Source organism: Equus asinus, chromosome 17 (genome assembly GCF_041296235.1).
Source record: "Equus asinus isolate D_3611 breed Donkey chromosome 17, EquAss-T2T_v2, whole genome shotgun sequence".
Classification (NCBI taxonomy): domain Eukaryota; kingdom Metazoa; phylum Chordata; class Mammalia; order Perissodactyla; family Equidae; genus Equus; species Equus asinus.
Genome location: NC_091806.1, coordinates 10,098,347 through 10,116,556, shown reverse-complemented (window position 1 = coordinate 10,116,556; position 18,210 = coordinate 10,098,347). Strand labels below are relative to the sequence as shown.

At 59.9% G+C, this 18,210-nt stretch overlaps 1 protein-coding gene across 4 annotated transcripts in view; it reads right to left on the bottom strand.

Annotated features, from left to right (window-relative positions):
- The window catches only part of TSPAN18 (tetraspanin 18), a 169,680-nt gene that overhangs the window by 10,864 nt on the left and 140,606 nt on the right, over positions 1-18,210 (bottom strand). For all 4 annotated transcript variants that reach the window (XM_014861254.3, XM_044749842.2, XM_044749841.2 and 1 more), the window contains 3 exons: positions 12,252-12,335; positions 7,333-7,405; positions 4,951-5,145 (listed from right to left, as the gene is read on the bottom strand). In XM_014861254.3, coding sequence (XP_014716740.1) covers positions 4,951-5,145; positions 7,333-7,395 — 258 coding nt within the window. In that variant the 5' untranslated portion in view covers positions 7,396-7,405; positions 12,252-12,335. The remainder of the gene's footprint in view (positions 1-4,950; positions 5,146-7,332; positions 7,406-12,251; positions 12,336-18,210) is intronic.

The following is an 18,210-nucleotide window of genomic DNA, read 5'->3' as shown; positions in this document are numbered from 1 at the left end:
CTCGAACAGCGGCTGCCCCACAGGGGTCCCCAACCGAGGCCTGGGGACGGTTTCGAGGAGGTCCATGCAGGAGGTGATCCATGCAGGATGCAGACCTGAAACGCCTCCCAGACCCGCCAGACAGCTTTGTTTCGTCTCTTTTCAACATCCAAACCCAAGGATACCCTGTCGCCAGAACAGATGGACCAGCACACCGCGTGGGGCCGCTCACTCCTCACTCCTAATTGTCGCCTCCGGCCATGGGGGTCTTGCCCGGGGCCAGCTGCCTCCCAGCCGGGCTCTGGCCTCACAGAGGAGTCAGGCATCAGAGCCCGACCCTGGCCCCCCGTCTCCTTGCTGGTCAGCCCCCAGTTCCTCAGTGGAGGAAACCGGCCGGAGGAGGGAAGGACCATCCCAAAGTGTGCTGCTCGAAAATTCCAGAGCCACCCCTCTCCTCTCAGTCCAGCTCTTCCCAGAGCACTGGGTTGCTCCTTCTCGCCCTGCTGATGAGCGTGAGCCAGGACTGACCTGCCAGTGACTCTTCCGGACCCTGGGCGTCTGCTTCTGACAGGTCACTGGCAGCCTTGCTGGGGTCTGCTGTGTGGGGTGACCCTGGGCTGAGGTCGGCGGGTGGGCCCCACCAGAGAGGAATGTGACAGGGGGCCTCCTGTGCCCCCCACAGTCCAGCTACCCCTACCATCCCCACCCCTCCCCGAGCTGGTGGGCCCCGCGCTGGGCCGTACATCCTCCACCGCTGCGGCCTCTCGTCTCCCTGACCGTGACGGAGGCCCCTCCAGGGCTCCTGGCACTTCCTTTTGGCTGATGACAGATGGCCACGTGGTTCTGCCTCACCCGCCTCCGAGGGGCCTCTCCTGTCCCTCTGCCCTCTCAGTGGAGCTGCCGGCGTCCTCAGCAGGCAAAGTTGGCCTTGGACATGGTCCCCGTCCTCAGCGAAGCCACTGAGCTGGCTCTGGCCAGTGACCGCGGCTGAGACTAATAAACTGTGGATGCGACCGAGCTCCCGCCTCGGTCACTCCAGGAGCGTGTGCACCGTGCAGGAGGACCTCACACGGCTTCGGCGAGAAGACGCCGGTGAGCGCGGGCCCAGGGCTGGCCTGGTGTCACGGCCCTCAGAGGGCGGCTCAGAATAAAGAGCAGGTGTGGCCTCCAGAAGACAAGGCATCGCTGGCACGGCCGGTCTCTGGGAATAACGACGGTGACCGTCTCCTGCGCGCCTCTGGCCCGGGCTCTGTGGGTCCAACAGCGCAGTGGCTTTACCCACGGACACCTCCATCTTCCTGATGGGGAAGGGGGGACCCGGAGAGGGCAGCACTTTGATCAAGCCGGTCCAGCGGAGGGTGGCACCCCTGGGATAAACACGGGAACTCTGATTCCAGGACACTTGAGATGCCAGAATCTTAAGACTTTCCCATGGCCTGGAGGGTGTGTGATGGGTCAACACCGATTCTTTTAGTTTGCCATTTATGAAGTGCTGACACGGGCCAGGAACAGAGCTAAGCAAGACGCACATTTTCTCCCTGAACCATGATCACAGTGCTGGCCGGGCAGGAGGTATTGTCATCTTCACTTTGCACATGAGGAATTGGAGGTTCAGAGAGATTAGGTAACCAGCTCCAGGTCACACAGCCAGGGAGTGGCAGAGCTGGGATCAGAAGCAGGCTTTTCTGACCCCACAGCCTGTGCTCTTACCCACACCTCGGACACTGGCTCCCTCTGTTCCTTCATCCCAGGGCTGTTCACCAAGCACTTACTCTGCACCAGCAGCGTGCCAGGTCCTGGCAAACAAATGCACACGAGGCAGACGTGGTCCCCATCCTCACGCAGTTCACACCGGGCCGAGATGCACGGCTCATGAAGTGAAATTCATGAGACGAAACGCAGAAGATCCGAGGGATGAGGTTATAGAGGCACGTGGTACCTCGTGGACCAGGGAGAGCTGCCTGCCCTGAGGAAGGGGGTCTGCAGACCTCGCCGTTGCCCCTCGGAGCAGGGTTTCCCTGAGCACGGGGACCCAGGGGTGACCTGAGTGTGTGTGAGTCACCTGAAGGACAGTGCAGGGCTGTGGCACCCACATCATGACTATGCCACCTCTGCCACCTTGCCTTCTCCAGCAGGAAACAGCTTCCTCCTGCTCCACAGGGCTCCCCCTGCTTACGGGCAGGGGCACCCCCGGACCGGCCCCAGGCTTGTCCTCATGCTTCCTGGGGCTCCCCCTGGCCAGGGGCTTCCCCGGTGTTGCTCCCTTGAGCGCGTCTGACCTCATCCATGTGCCCAAGGATGCATTTGCCAGTAATTTCTGAGCATCAAATCGACAACGCTTTGCTTAGCCCGGGAAAATTAACCAAGGGGCGGAAGCGGCTCTTTGCCTACTAGTGAGCAGTTCCAGACTTTTCCAACCCATCTGCCTACGGGCACGGCTGCTTTCCGATCTCTTTTCTGATAAATATTTACCAAATTCACATACTGCGTGTCTGATTCAGCTCATTGATTTCTCTGAAATACGCTCAGCTCTTTTTGCTCGTCTCTTTTCCAATTTAGCATGCCTTTCTTATAAAGTATAAAAAACAGTTGAATCTTTAAATAAATTGGCTGAAAACACTCCTCGAACTGCTCATAGATAAGCAACTAGGAAAAAGGGATCCATCCCACAAAATGTCCACAACAGACTGAAGTCGTCCTGCTGTATGAAATGCTGTTCAGTTGATTAACAGGAGGGTTTGGAAAATGTGCTCTTAGAAAACCTGACCCTCGGGGATGTGGGCGTCAGGCTCCTTGTCCCCGGGCTACGGGTCACCTGGCCCCCGCGGGTTTTCGCCTCAGAGCAGGTGGGAGCGACGCTCAGTGAACTTCCACGTTGAGCTGTGGCTCCCGACGTGGCTGAAGCCGCTCCCCCTGGGCCCCTCTCAAGACAAGTCTCCTTGGGGGGGTCTCAGGCTTCTGGAAGGACCCCAGCTTCAACCAGGGTTGAGGCTCAGTGCCCCTGTTCAGCGGGAACCACTGAACCACCCGGTCCAGGTTGGAAGAGAAAAGTGGTTCCTCTTTTTTAGGTCATGAATCTTTTTGAAAACCTTCCAGAAGCTGTGGTGTCTCTCCCCAGAAACACACACACAACACACGCACATGGCACACACAGAGGCCCTGGAAAAGATTCTGCACGTAATTTTAGGTGAATTTTGGACCAGGGACGTCCATTCCAGGTCTGGAGCCCCTGGACGAGCCCTGATCTGAGCGACAGGAGACCTGGACCCAGGGGTCCCCTGCCTTTGACCTGCACTGTGACCTCAGGCTTGTATGCAGTGGGCCTCAGAGAGGGAGGGGAGGGGGTGGGGGGACGTGGAGAGAGAAGCAGGGTTCAGGAGATGACAAGGAAAGGCAGCAGAATAGAAACCAAGAGATGAGAGAGGCAGAGGCGGAGAAGGAGCGAGAAAAGAAAGGGAGCGAGACAGGGAGAACGGAACTGAAGAGACAAGGGCAGGGGGAGGCAGGAGAGGGCTGGGAGGGGCTCCTTCAGGTTCGGTGGGCTGGACCTGGCGGCACCAGGACTCATCTCTCTGGGGCACATGGGGCCACCTTGTCCCCCCTTGGCTGCAGTCTCCTCCCCTAAGCCCCGGGGAGAGCACGTCCTGGCTCCGAGCGAGCTACCAGGCTGGAGAGGATGGGAGACCTGCCTGCCCTTGGCGCAGCACACAGCCTGGCTTCCCCAGGATTCCCCGATGGACCCATTAGCAGGGGACAAGCCAGGGCCACAGGCAGGGGCACGGGGAGGCTCGGCGCATCCTGGGGCCCAGCTCCCAGCTCCCATCGAAGTCCCCTCGGGCTCCCCAGCCCCATCTGCACTGCGGGGCACATGGGCCAGTGGCGCCAGAGGCTCTCCACTCCTCCCCAGAGGAAAAGCGGGCGGGGCCAAGCGGCAATGCGTTTCACAGGTGATTTGCTTTCTCTCTGGACTTGGGCATCTCACGGCGACACAAACGGGGCTGTATGGCTGCCATCCTCTGGGGAGGAGGCGCTGTGGCAGAGCCCCGGGTGCTGGCCGTGGGCAGGAGCCGACGGACACCTTGCAAGGAGCTGACCCCACCCTCCAGGGGCGTCTGCAGGCCACCCAGCCACAGGCATGCTGCCCAATGCGCGGCTGGGCTCAACCCAGGAGCTCTCCCAGCCTGGGCCCCTCCTACCCCCACCCCGCAGGACCCAGCAGGGGAGACACAATCATCCATCAGGCCGGGAAAGAAAGCAGGGGCCCGGAGACCCACAGCCCCAGGAATACAGAGGCCCAGGGGAACGGCACCTCCCCTCATGGCTGTTCGCTCCGACTTACAGCTGTCTGCCCGTCCTTTAACCAACAAAGACACTCAAGCTCAGAGAGGTCAAGAAACCAGACCCGAGTCACAGCATCCTTAGTTAGGGGACAGAGTGGGCTGCACACGCAAACCCAGCCCCACCTGCTGCCCAGTTCATCCTCGTGGGCTGACCCCTCCCCGAGAGTGTCCTGGGGGAGGGGGGGAGGCCACGCTTGTCCCTCCCCCCCTGCCATGCATCTTTGTCAGCCAGTGAACCATGTGGCCCCCGTGGCAGTTCAAGGACTATTAATGAATAAAGGTCCTTCAGAGGTCCTATTGTTTCTGCTTCAGAACTGGACGTGCAAAAGGGAGATGATTCATCCGACCGCTATCTTAGTTCTTCCCCGGGGAGTCACACGCTTGGGTTCCTAAAAGCGAGCCAGCACACAGCACTGGGGGCCACATTCTCCGCGGACCCGCCTCGGAGGAGCCTGGCTCTTCAGACGTGGAGGCCAAGGTCCCGCTCCCCCTGGGGGCCGCTCACCCGCATGGCAGGCTCCGCGGGGACAGCCTGCTTGGCCCCCCTCAGGGTGAGCCCCCTGCAGTGTAGACACGGGGCCCGCCACGCCCGCCCGGGGCACCCGTGGGTGGGGCGGGATGGGGTACTCACAAACAGCAGCAGACACTTGTTCTCGCGGACGGCCCCGCAGCAGCCCAGGAAGCCGAGCAGGAAAAGCAGGCCCCCCATGGCCAGGAGGGTGTAGACGCCCGTGATGAGCAGGGGGTTGGCGGCCACGATCTCCCGGAAGCCGGTGGGGTCCACCAGGACCCAGATGCCGATGCCCAGCAGGCAGGCCCCACCCAGCTGCTCCCAGGGCCCGTCCAGGAGGGAGGAGAAATGGGCAGACAGGGCGGTTAGACACTCTGCACACACGAACACACGCACGCCAGTCTCCCGAGCGCGGCCCTCGGACAGAGGCGCTGTGTCCCAGGGAGCCGGGCAGGATCCACGTGGGCCTCAGCCTCTCTCCCACTGTGCTTCTCATCACTCTGAACTCTCCTAGTTACTCTACCCTAAGTGGGGTGGCATCCTCGTCTTCGCCCCACGCCCCACCTCGGGCTGCTGAGATCCAGGTCACGAAGGGTTCATCTGCCCCTTTTATACTCTCCTTAACTCTCAGAGCTGCAGGATAATGATGTCGTCAAGTCCAACCTCTGATTCCACACTGCGGTCCAGAGTGGGCCAGCGACTCGGGGAAGGTCACACAGCAAGTTCGTGGAGGAGCCAGGGCTGAGTCCCAGGCCTCCCCGACTGCAGCCCCAGGGACGCTCAGCAAACTCCGGGACGCAGGGACACCTACGCTCAGAGCACGCAGGGACACCTACGCTGTGCCTGTGCCGTGCCGGGCCAGGAAAACACAGACCAAAGGCATGCTCTTTGTCTCAACAGGAGCTCTTGTGAGGCTGGGCCCCCACTCTCAAATCCAGGCCTCAGAAGCCTTCTTGTGTATGTCTTCATCTCCATGCTTGGCTCATCTTTGCAGAAAGGCAGCTTAGTCCAGAGAACGGGCTGTGCCCCTTGCTAGCTGTGTGACCTTGGCTAAGTGGCTTAACTTCTCTGAGCCTTAGCTTCCTGATGATTGAAAGAGCATGCAAATTCCCACCTCCCAAGGGAAGGAAGGACAGAAGGGACGTGACTCTGCTTAGCAGGTGTCAGTAACTATCTGTTCCATTTGTCTCGGGCACAGCCGAGTACAGAAGCAGAATGGCTACAGGAGAACCAGTTTGGCACCGTGGGGTTTCGAAGGCTGTAAAGGGTTTGAACTCCCCGTGGGGCAGGGGGACCTGAGGAAGGACAGGCGGTGGCTGCGGGCAGACTGGTGAGCTCTGGCTTGGCGGAGAGGGGTCTGCAAGCTGGGGGGGAAGAGCCGCATGGCTTGGGGCCAGAGACGAGGTTTTTAGGTGCAGTCAGGGCAGGGGTGGGGCGGAGACGCCCGGGGGACCGAGCAGCGAGGGAGGGAGGAGGGGAGAGCCGAGGGGACGGCCAACGTCAAAGTCGACACGTCTGCTCTCTTGTTTAATTTTCACAAGAGCCTGTTGAAGGAGGTGACTAGGGATGAAGATACTGAGGGTCAGAGAGGTGGGAGCCTGCGGGGCTCCCCGCTCTTCAGGAGGACAGGGCAGGGGAGGGAGCCCCGGGGAGGTGCTCTCATGGGTAAAAACAGATGGAGACAGACAGACATACGTCAGCCTTGACCAGAAAGGGCCTCTTTGTCCCAGTGACCCTGCCCTGGAGGACATCAGTGGGCACTGAGCCAGGTCTTGGCCTCACTAAGGTCAAAGGTTGAGGCGAGGTCAGGAAAGCCGTCAGGGGCTCAAGAAGCCAGAAGCGTGGGCCCTGGGCAGGTGGGCTTGTGGCAGGGCGCTGGGCTGGCCCCGACCTCAGGGCCTCTGTCCCTTCAGGACAGAATCCACGGTTGGATGGGGACAGAGCTAAACCACTGAGAGCCCACCCATCCCAGGCACTTCCTTAACCAACCTCGCTTAATTGGCAAAGAACCTGTTGAGGGAGGTAATTAAGGGATGAAGATACTGAGGTTCAGAGAGGAACCGGGTTTCAGATCACATAGCTGATAAGATGCTGAGCTGGGCTTCCAGGCCACAGAGGTTTCCAGTTACATCAGGGGCACCATCCGCTCAGCCCTCCTAGCTCTGATGTCTGTCATTGCTCTGGGGACCAGGCTGGGCGGGGCCCCTCTGGTCGCCCCCATCCCCGCTTCTCCCCCACTCCCCACCAGTGCTCAGATCCCAAGACAGCGGCCAGGACCGAGGCCCGGCCCTCTGCCAGAGGAGCTGCGCATCCCAGGGTCTCTCGTATGACGGGGGGCTCGTTGGAGCCAGGTGGGCACGGCTGAGGGCCTCCCCTCCAGGAAATCCTGGCTGGGCAGGCAGACCTGCTCTAGCCCCGGCCCCTGCTCCCGCCCTGGGACGTCGCCCGGTGTGACCACTTCCACGCAGTGGTTAGCTCCGCCCACCCAGCAGAAACACTCACGAAGAGGAAGAAATTGAAGACAAACAGCAGGTACTTCATGCAGCTCAGACAGTCGCCTTCCATGGTGCTCCGCCTGCAAAACAGCCAGGCCCCTCAGTACTCCGGGGGGGCCCACCTGGGAAGGATTCCTCCCCTCCCTCCCCCTCCCCCACGGGGGGCCCCAGCCTGCCCTTGCAGCAGGTGGGGGAACCATTTCCTGCCCAGGGAAGGCGCTTTGCCCTGTGGGGCCAGAGTTAGGCGTGTTGCTGTGTGGCCTGAGGCAAATTACTCCACTTCTCTGAGTCTTGTTCTCTCCAACTTGACAATGGAGATTCAAACCAGCGTTCTTGCAAGCGGGGTGGCGAGGATTAACTGAAATAGTGCAGTAACACGCTTAGCACCGCGTCCAGCACGCGGCGGGAGCTCAGTGGCGCCACTTCATGATGGTACTGGATGGCAGAGGGGAGCCTGCCGTTTGGGAGGTGAGAAAGTAAGGCTCAGAGCCTCGAGGTATCTGCCAAGGTCACGGAGCGGGATCGGAGCTCAAGTCTGACAAATTTCCCACCACCCCACACGCCCCCCGGCCGCAGGGCTGCCCAATGAGGGGGGGTGAAGGGAAAGGAGCTGCAGGTACCACCCTGGGGCCCAGACCCCCCCCCCCCCCCACCTCCATCAGGAGACCTGCAGCATCCTGCCTGCCCCAGGAGCCTTCTCGTCCCAACCTAAAGTAGGCCGGCGGGAGCGAGTCACTGACTACAGCTCTATTCAGCCAGCATTTATTGTGCATCTACTGTATGCCAGGCCCCAGGGCTTGAAACCAATGAGATGCAGCTTCCCCAGCCCCGGGGAAGCAGACAGCTTCCGCCAGCACAGGTCAGACCTCAGGTGCACAAGTCTCGTCCAGTATTTCACACTCTGCTCATGACAGCCCTGGGGAGAGCATGCGCCGGACCAGGAGGACCCGCCCTTCGTTTGTTCCAGGCCACATCCTCCTGGAGGGCGGGGGAGGGCTGTGATTGGCGGGGACACAGCGGTACTGCCGGCCTGCTGTTCAGCCAGCATCTCTCTGATTGGTCCATGCCCACCAGTTGCCAAACCATCATCTTGACCGTCATCCCTGGCTGTGGGCGCTCCTTGTCTCTTGCGTCCCTCCCAGGCCCAGCCTCTCTCCCTCCAGAACAAGTCCCCAGGATGCCATCTCCAGGCCACCCCCAGGATGTCCCTCCTCCACCCCTGACCTTCTAGAAGCAGCATCTAAGCACAGTGGCTCCAGCACGGGCTCTGATGTCAGACACCCCTGGGCTCCAATCCCAGCTCTTCACTTTTCTACCTCTGTGTCTTTGGCAAGTGACTTAGCCTCTTGGAGCCTCAGTTTCTTCATCTGTAAAAATGGGCATTTATGACCCACATTGTGGTGTGTTGGGAGAATTAAATAAGCCCTGTGTGAGGGCTCCCCCACGCCTGGCTGGAGTGGGGTGGACAGCTCTTACTGCGACCACACCTGACTCTGCAGTCGTGGGTGACTCGCTGGCTGTCGCTCCCCATGAGATCAGAGCCAGAACGATGACCTGCACCCCACGTGCCTCAGGCCGACTCACCTGCTGAGACCCTGTGCTCTGCGCACGGCGGGGAGTGGATGGGAAAGAACACTCGGGAGCCCTGATCCTCGCCGCCACACGCCACCTCCCTGAAGCCACTGCCCTGGACTCTTTAACAACCCCACAGGGCAGGAGGGGTTGTGTCCACTTTATAGATGAGGACACTGAGGCTCAGGGAGGTGGAGCGACCTGCCCAACATCCCGGAGCTTGTGAGCACGCTGCTCAGCCTGCTCCAGAGCTGTGCTCCACCCGGTCCAGGGGCAGCTGTTCAGGCAGAGCGGAGAGCAGAAGGAGCACTGGACTGGGAGTCCAGAGGCCCGGTCTTCTGCTCTGCACGTCCCTTCCTCTCTCTGGCCTCAGTGTCTTCACTGCAAAATGACAGAACAGGAATTGGACGACCTGCCGGAGTGGCTGCCCCAGTGGGATGCTGCCAAGTCTGCAGGACGCCAGGCCCTGGCACCCCTCACCCCCACCCACTCAGGCAGGGCTGCTGAGCCGGCTCTGGCAGTTGAGCAGTTAAGGGGCCTAATAAATATGGCAGCTTATAAACGGGCTACCTGTATTTATTACGGACAGCATCCAGCAGCGATGACAGCTACCGGGTGGCTTGTGGAGGGCTGGGCTCCCAGACAAATCCAATAAAAGGAGGCGGGTCTCCCGGGAAAGGACTCCAACAACCTCCAAGGTGAGGCGTGGAGAAAAATAGATGACGTGAGGCCACGGATGGAGACGTGGAGGCCCCAGTTCCAGCTCCTGGGCGGGGGGAGGGGGGCGGCGAGTGGAAAGAGGGCTTTGGTGCCCAACAGAGGATCAAGCCCCAGCTCCGCCAGGCTCAGCGGGTGGCCTGGGGCACGTTCCTGAACGGCATGCAGCTGAGCTTCCTTGTCTTGAACATTAGTATAAAAATAATGCCTTCCTCCTAAGGCATGGAAAATACTAAGTGCCAGACTTGGCACATGGTAGTTAATAATAGTAACAGCTGGCACAGCTGGAGTTCTTAGACGTGCCAAGGAACATAGAACGTCATGTAATCCTCACGAAGCTCCAGGATATAGGTAACGTGGGCTCCATTTTTCAGAAGAGGGAATTAAGGCTCAGAGAGGTGGACTAACTTGTCCAAGGTCACACAGCATGGAAGTGCCTGAGCCAGGATCTGAACCCAAGCCTGTCTTAATCTGGAGCCACGACTCTTAATCATCACTTTCAACGAATCCTAACTCCCTTGCCCCATTTATCCTCCTCCTCTAAAATTCAGGCCCCTCGTCACACCTTCTATGCCACTTTATTTCCGACTGTCCAGGGGAAACAGCCTCCTGGGCCATTGCCCACTGCCACACGGAAGTCAGAGGACCAGCGTCGCCCCCTCCACCCCCCACAAGGGGCTCTGACCGTGGGGACACACCTCCCCAGCCTATTGGTCAGACGAGTGACAGACACAGGGAGCCCCCAATCCGGGCTGTCGGCCCCGCCCACCCGCAGAGTCCTTGGAAGTCCAGAGCAGGACCCCACATCTCCCTCTAAGGGGAGCGGGCACCTGGACAGTCCCTGGAGCGGGGCTGAGAAGGTATGAGACCACGAGGTCCCAGGGCTTCATCCTTTCTTAAAAAAGATGTGGGGAGGCACGTATGCAGGACCCGGGGCCCCTCTGCGGGGGGGAGACGGCGGCCCTCCCCAGGCGGGGGGTGGAAGGCCCCTGGGTTTGCCGGTTGCGGGGAGCCCGCAGGGCCCGAGGGAGCCTCGGGGGGGCTCTGCCGCCTTCCAGCCTCGTGACCAGGAGACATCACACAACCTCTCTGGGCCGTTGCTTTCATGTCTGCAAAATGGGGCCGAGAACGCTAACCCCCTCGGGGGATGGTACCGACCCAGGGTTAGACGATGATGCACGTAGACATTCCCAGGCCACGGGTCACCCTTGGTGGCTCTGCCCCTTCTTTCCACGAGGCGGCTCCTCTCACTGCCCTCCCAGACCCCGGCGACATCAGCCGCAGTGCCCCGAGGAGGAGAGGAAAGACCCAACGTTGAGGGTTTTGAGCGGGAGAATGGGTGGGTCCAGTGGTTCTCAAACTGGGGTCCCTGAGACGAGCAATATCTAAAGCGATTTTCAGGATTTCAACTAACATCCCAGAAATTATCCCCTCGCCACCGGCTGGCTCCAGGGGCGAGTGTCCTGGGTTTGGGAGCAATTAAACCACTGCAGGGTGGGGACCCTGTCCTTCAAGTTGTTCAGAAGCTCTGCCCACCAGGTGAGCATGATTCTGCAGGACAAAAACAAGGAGAATCTCTAACCTACACTTAAGAAATGACTCGGTTAAGTCAGCACTGTTTGGTAAATAAAATCCTTTAAATCTTGGGGCCCTGAGGGTTGAAATGCAGGCGTTGGCATCCCAGGCAACATGGACTCCATGTGGATCCCCGTGTGCCCGGGAGAGCATGCGGGGCTGTGGTTCCAGCTCCTTCCACGTGGGCGTGTGCCCAGGCCGAGCATGTGGGGGCCACGACCCGCGCTGTGGGTCTCCAGGTCCCAAGGCTCCCGTGTGTCACAGCTCCCTGCCAGGAGACGGCTCTGGGCTTACAGGTGGTCGCTATCATACAACGTGACATCCCCCCCCCCAGATGTAACCAACATTAATTGTCTCCAAACCAGGTGTTTAGGAGATTCAAGGGAATTTAAGGGAGACTTATTCGATGCTATTTTTATTTGTGTGATGATGGTTTAGAAGCCAGCCTGGTATAATGTATGTCACAGTATTTCCATTAAAAAAAGAAGTTCTTGGTCGTGAGAAGGGCGGGCAGCACCGACCTGGCCCAACACCCTCACTGTGGAAATGAGAAAAGTGGGGCTGAGAAGGGAAAGGGGGCTTGGCCAAGCGACAGGACCAGCTGGCGATGGATCCGCACCTGGAGCCTGCTCCTCGAGCCCGCGCCAGTGCCCGCGGGCATGCCACCTGCCCAACATTTTCCTTATTTGCTCCGGTGGCATCTTCCTTTGCCAGAACATATGTGTCATGAAGGCATGGACATGCCTTTGTTCACTGCCATGTTCCTAGTGTCCAGGGCGGTGCCTGGCACATAGTGGGTCTTCAATTAGTATGTCTGAATGAATGAATGAATAGTGGAAAAGGGGAAATAGAGACAGAATAGTGGAGAGTCAGCCAATCTGAGAAACAGACGAAGGTAAGTCAGAGAGGGAAAGATGGAGAAAGACTGAAGGGGACAGGGGAAGAGCGAGAGAAGTGATAGGGAAGAGACGGACAGACAGGTAGAATTGAAGGGCAGTCGGGCAGTGTCGGCATGGGGCGGAGATGCAGAGAGAGCAGGGGAGGCCAGTGCTGGCTTGTCACCTGGGCAGGTCTTCAGGCGTCAGCGAGATGGAGTCTCCTGGTCAAAGGGGCTCCTGTTTATTTCCTTTATTGGCCCAGCTTGTCCTATAAGAGAAAATATTCAGTTACTAGAGGAAGTCAGTAAGGAGCAGCCACGTTCAAGAAGCCGTTTAGGAAAACCCGCCCTCTGGACACACACACTTGGGGCAAGAGCTTGCTGCTCTGGGCCCATTAGCACTAATGAAAAGCTCTCGGCACCTGGGGCCTGCAGCTGGGGAGGCCTGCACGGCGGTGTGTGTGTGTGTGGGGGGTTCTGCCAGATGGCAGATCCTGGGCGCCCTCGCTGGGGTTGCCTGGGAGACTCAAGGTGCCTGGCACGGGCTTCATCTGTGTTGTGTCTTCATCAGCTGCATGTGGCTGATGAACTGGGAGGAGACGTGGGTGTGGCAGCCCACACACCTGGATGCCACCTGGGACTCCTCAGCAGGGAGCGTGCCAGCAGGGCCCTGTTCATCAAACCCCAACTCTGACTCTCAGGAGAGAAACTTGATGCTGGAAAGGGTTCCTTAGTTTTGCGTAAAGATTTGCCAGAAGGCTCCTTTACGGAGCCAGCTCCCAGCGGTGGAAATGAGGCTTTGCTGTCAGCAGTCACATGGGCTCAGAGGGAGATCCTGTTCGATCCCACCTGTGGGGAATTCCACAGCCGGGTCCTGCTCAAGCACGGGGCTGCAGTGGGTATTCCCAGACGGAGGAAGGCGGAGATTTCTGGGTCTCAGGTGCCAGTTCAGATTCCTTCCCATTCACATCAGTGGAGGGGCAGTGGATGAAAGTTTCTTCTTCATCCATCCATCCCCCCATTCATCAATCCACTACTCATCCAGCATCTGTCCATCCATCCATCCACCCATCCACCCATCCATCCATCCAGCCATCCATCCACCCATCCATCCATCCACCCATCCATCCACCCACTCATTCATCTACCTATTCATCCATCCATCCATCCATCCATCCACCCATCCATCCATCCATCCGCCCACCCATCCATCCATCCACCCTCCCACTCATTCATCCACCTATTCATCCTTCCATCCATCCATCCACCCATCCATCCATCCACCCATCCATCCATCCACCCTCCCACTCATTCATCCACCTACTCGTCCTTCCATCCATCTGTCCATCCATCCATCTACCTATTCATCCATCCGTCCATCCATCCATGCACCCATCTGCTCATCCATCCATCCATCTATCCATCCAGCCACCCATTCATCCATCTATCCATCTGCTCAGTAGACATATATTGAGCTCCTACTGTGTGCCAGGGATGCTGTGTTAGGCAATGGAGATGCAAATAGGCATATGCTCAAAGTTGGGTGGTTGTGGCAGTAGACTGGAGGAGACAGGGAAACAGATGCCAACAGGGCTGGGGACCCACAGGAAGGAGGACTAACTCTCCAATGCTGTCACTCCCCTGGGAGCAGGAGGGAAGGTTTCCCAGGAAGTGGATGGGGCTGGCTAGTTAAGTCTTGAGGGAGTATGGTGATGGGGATGGCAGCTGGGCAGGAGAAGGGGCTCCCTCCTGAGAGCTCGCTGTGGCCCCGGGAGCTGGGACCCCTGTTTGGCCCAAACATACAGGGTGGCAGGCTCTTGACCTGCCTGTCCCTGTGTCTGCTGCACAGCTTTGGGCTACTCGCGCATGTGCATGAGCTCACTAAATGCTCAGGACCCCCCTCGGAAGCAGGTACTGTAGCATCATCCTCATCCTCCAAGGGGGAACCGAGCCCTGGGGCGGGGGTAGTGGCTTGTCCAGCATCACACAGCTAGGAAGCGATGGAGCCAGAATCTGAACCCAGGAGTCAGAATCAAAACCGGCTTTGCTGGAAAGGGCTTGTCCGCTTGTGTGGTGACACCGAATGCTCACAACAGCCCTGCTAGGTGGACTCCGGCCCCATTTTGCAGAAGGAAACGGAAGTTTAGGGATGCATGTGGCAAAGCCGCGCATCCTCCTGAGATGCTGAGCTCTTTCTACAGCTCCAGGCCAGGAGTCAGGACAGCTGTGTCGGGGGCCGGGATGGGGAGAGGGCAGAAGCCCCGCCCCATCTGATCTGAACAGTGATGAGGCCCCTGAAATTGGCCAAGGGGTGAGGGGAGGTCTACGTACTCTGCCCCCTACCAGGCAGGACCCTGCCAGCACGGTGGACAGTGGGAGGCTGGGCACAGATGCCCCCTGGGTCTAGGCGCGGCCCAAGGGGCTTTAGGCTGGAACTTTGTCTAGGGACGGGTCTCTGGGCAAGATGAAGCCACTTCAGGCCCACTCCCAGAGCTTGGGTCTCTGCAGCCTTGCGGGGGAGCCTTGAGGTCTAGCTCAGGGGCTGCGCCCCACGCCCGGCCCCAGGGCTCAGGGAGGCCGGGAGGGGGTCATGGTTTTCTCCTCTATTCCTCCCCTCCCGTTCCAGCTGGGGTCCCCCAGAGTCACCGTTCCCTGCCCAGCGTCTCAGGCTGGCAGGCGTCCTGAGTGAGACTCGGCCCGCCTTCCTCTGGACACGGAGGCTGGGATGGGAGGCTCGGGTGATGCAGAAGGCTGGCCCAGGGACGGGGCGAGGCGCTGAACCCTGTGCGAATGGCGGCAGGAGGCCCCCACCCATTGCATGCTGGCTCCTGCCTGACACGGCCTCCCACCCTTTTGAGTCCCAATTGCCCTGAACCAACCTCCCTTCTCTCCTTGCCCTCCTGCATCCTCCAGGAAGTGGCTGGCTCCTGACTGCTTTCTGACATGGCGCAGGTGGAAAAGCCAGCCTGGGAGCCTGTCACGCTCCCCCATCCCTGCCGCTTCTGCACAGCCCGGGACGCCACCTCACGTGGCCGGCTCCCCTGAGACCTTCGGAAAGTCACCAACAGATGTGGGCGTGGGCGAGACCATGGACGTGGTTTGGGCAGCATGGATATAAATATTTTTCCCCTAAACGGCCCCAAGTTCAAATTAGTTGCTACAATTTTGTGATACCCAAACCTAATAATAACTAATAGTATTGAGTGTTTACCAGGTAGCAGACCCTGCTGGGCACGTCTCCTGCGTTCTCTTATTTAATCCTCAACAGGAGGTGGGTACCATTATTATCCCATTTTACAGATGAAACCGAGGCTCAGAGAATGTAATTAACCGGCCTGAGTTCATTCACGTGATTACTAAGATATGGCAGTGATTCAGGCCCAAGTCTGCGGGCTCCAGGCTCCTGACAAGACACCAGCCCATGGCTGTGGCACCAGAGAGGGGGCGTCCCCTGTTCGGTCTCCAAACTCCCCAACCCAGTGTGGCTCTGCCCTGAAGCAGGCAACCAGGCAGAGACGCAGGGAGGCAGCCAGCACCCTCCCCTGTGCCAGCTGGAGGCCCCAGGGGATGACCGATCCTGCCACCCCTTGACAGATGGGAGCCCTGAGGCCCGGATCCGGGCAGAGCCGAGGTGAGGTCACCCAGAGCCTCAGGGGTCTCCTCCGCAGGCCGCTGCCTGGCCAGACAGCTTTTTTAATCCAGCCCCTCCCACCGCCCCAGATGGCGCTCATCCCATCTGTGCCGAACGGCCCGGGAGGGCTTCTCTGATGAAGACGAAGCGCTCAGTTCATAAATCACCCCTCCCACTTTCACTGCCCCTGGCCCTGGGCGTGCTTTCCGGAGAGAGAGAAAGCAGGGGGACGTGAGCGATGGCAGAGCCCCATCGGAGCAGCCCCAGCGGCCGGGCTGCTGCAGAGCCGGGAGATGTCCTGGGTGTGCCCGCCAGGTGAGGGCGCTGTGGCCCCGCAGAGAAGCCTCACCGCCGAGGCCCAGGCTCCAGCCAGCGGGGTGCCGCCCAGGAGCCAGGCGACCAGAGCCTCCACCGCCCCATCCGCCTCATCCGCGAGCTGGGGATTCTCCCATCTAACTCCCGGGTCATCGCGAGGATGGAAGACGGTCGGTGGAAGCACTTTAGGGCTGCACGGGCGTCCGCTCCTTCCCCCGCATGCCAGGCGCCCGCTAGAGCCAGCCTGTGCCTGGTCCACGGCACCAGATCAGGGGCTGCCCTCGCTCCAGGACTCACTCAAGCCCAGTGCCATCAATAACCCGGTACTTGGAGAGGAGTGCTAGCAGCCACAGCAACCAAGTGCTCCGGGCATGCTGGGCAGCACAGAGAAAGTGTTGACCACTGGGGGCTGCGGGGGGAGCCCAGAATCTGGGGGGGACCATGTGCAGGGAGGACAGGGCAGGGCCCAACAGGGAGCCCCCAGGATAATGCCAAGCACTGCGTCATGGCCTGCACCTATAATGATCTTACTTGACCAGCATTCCCTTTTACAGATGAGGAAACTAAGGCTCCGAGGGGCTAGAAAGACCCCAGAGGCAGAAAGGGAGGGAGCCAGAACGGACAGCCAGGTCTGCCCAACTCTAGGACGCACATTCCCCTCTATCCGGGGCCCAGCTTGTCGCAGTCAAAAGGATTCCTGCCATCAGGTTCGAAGCCGAGTGGGGAAGCCTCATTTGTTCGCTGGCGGTGCCTGCTGGGCCTCTTCCCGAGACAGACGGTCTCGTAAACAAGCAGTTGGCCTGAAATCCTGGCGCGCCTGGTGATGGCACAGACACGGGGACATGGACACAGCTGGGCGGGGACACAATCTAATTAGGCTCCCTGAGAGGGTTAAGGACACCGTGCAGAGTCTGCGTGGATGCAACCGGACCCTAAATGGCAGCCTCCCTGGCCCCAGACTCAGACGTGAATGGCTGGGAAGGCCTGTCTCTGGTCTACGGGGCAAACCAGGCCAGGTGCTCGGTCTCGCCACAAGCCCCTTCTTCCGCCCCAGAACTCCGTTGGCAGGTTTCCCTTGGAGAATCTTCAAAGAAGGAAGAACCTTAGCAAGGGCTGACTCCAGCTCCCTCTTTTCCCACTGGGGGCTGCTGAGGCCCAGAGAGGGGCAGGGTCTTGCCCAAGGTCACACAGCAGGGCTGGAAGGAAGAGCTCCTGATTTGAAGCCGGCTGCTCTTCCCACCATTCAAGGTGGCCTCCACAGACTGCCATCGTCCGTCATCTTGGCTTCTGGAAGCATTTTACGCATCTTAACTCACTGAATCCTCGTAAGGGCCCCAGGAGATGGGCACTCCAGCTTTACAGATGAGGGAACGGAGGCTCAGAGAGATGAAATCACTGGCTCAAAGTCACACAGCTGGTTGGAGGAACTGGTGGGACAGGGCAGGGTTCCTTGTCCTTCGGCCTGGCTGTCCTGGTGTGGCCCTGGGGACTCTGGGCCTGTGGATCCCTGAGCGACCTGGCCACAGTCCGTGCCTCCCATGCTCCCCCCAGACCTAGGCTGGACTCAAGCCACAGCGGAGCTCACCCCAGGCTCAGGGCAGCAGGGCCATCCTGCGGCCTCTGCACTGGGTCGGCCCGTTCACAGGGGCTGGGCCCTTTGAACTTGGGCAGGAGCGGAAGAGGGGAGGTCACTGTGCCTCAGGCACAGCTTTGGCCTCAGGACCCCGGAGTCCGAGTCCAGGGAGCACCCAACAGCGGATGCAGCTGAAGCAGGACGAGGGACTGAATTCAGGGGCCCGGAGGAACAAAGGGGCACCAGGTGCCCTGTCCTTCAGGCCCCGAGCCCTCCAGGAAAGTGGCCCTGAGCCGGCCCGAGATCTGGGAAAGCAGGTGGAGGAGCGAACGAGCAGCCGTTCCAGGCCAGTGCGGGGCTCCCGGGATCGAGGGGGGAGGGGGGCAGCAGGGACCCAAGCCGTCCTTCCGGGGTGGCGGGGCCTCTGGCATCCGGGAGGTGGTGTGGGCGCTGAGGCCCAGGGAAGAAGGCAGCCTCCCAGTGGGGTATAGGCACTCGGCGGCCAGCCAGGCCTGGGGAAGGGGCTGCAGGCAGGGGCCTGGCTGCTCCCCGGGGTTCAGACCGTCCTCCCGGCCTGCCTGGAGGGCCAGGGAACAAGCTTCCTCCCAGCCGTCCTCTCGTGGTC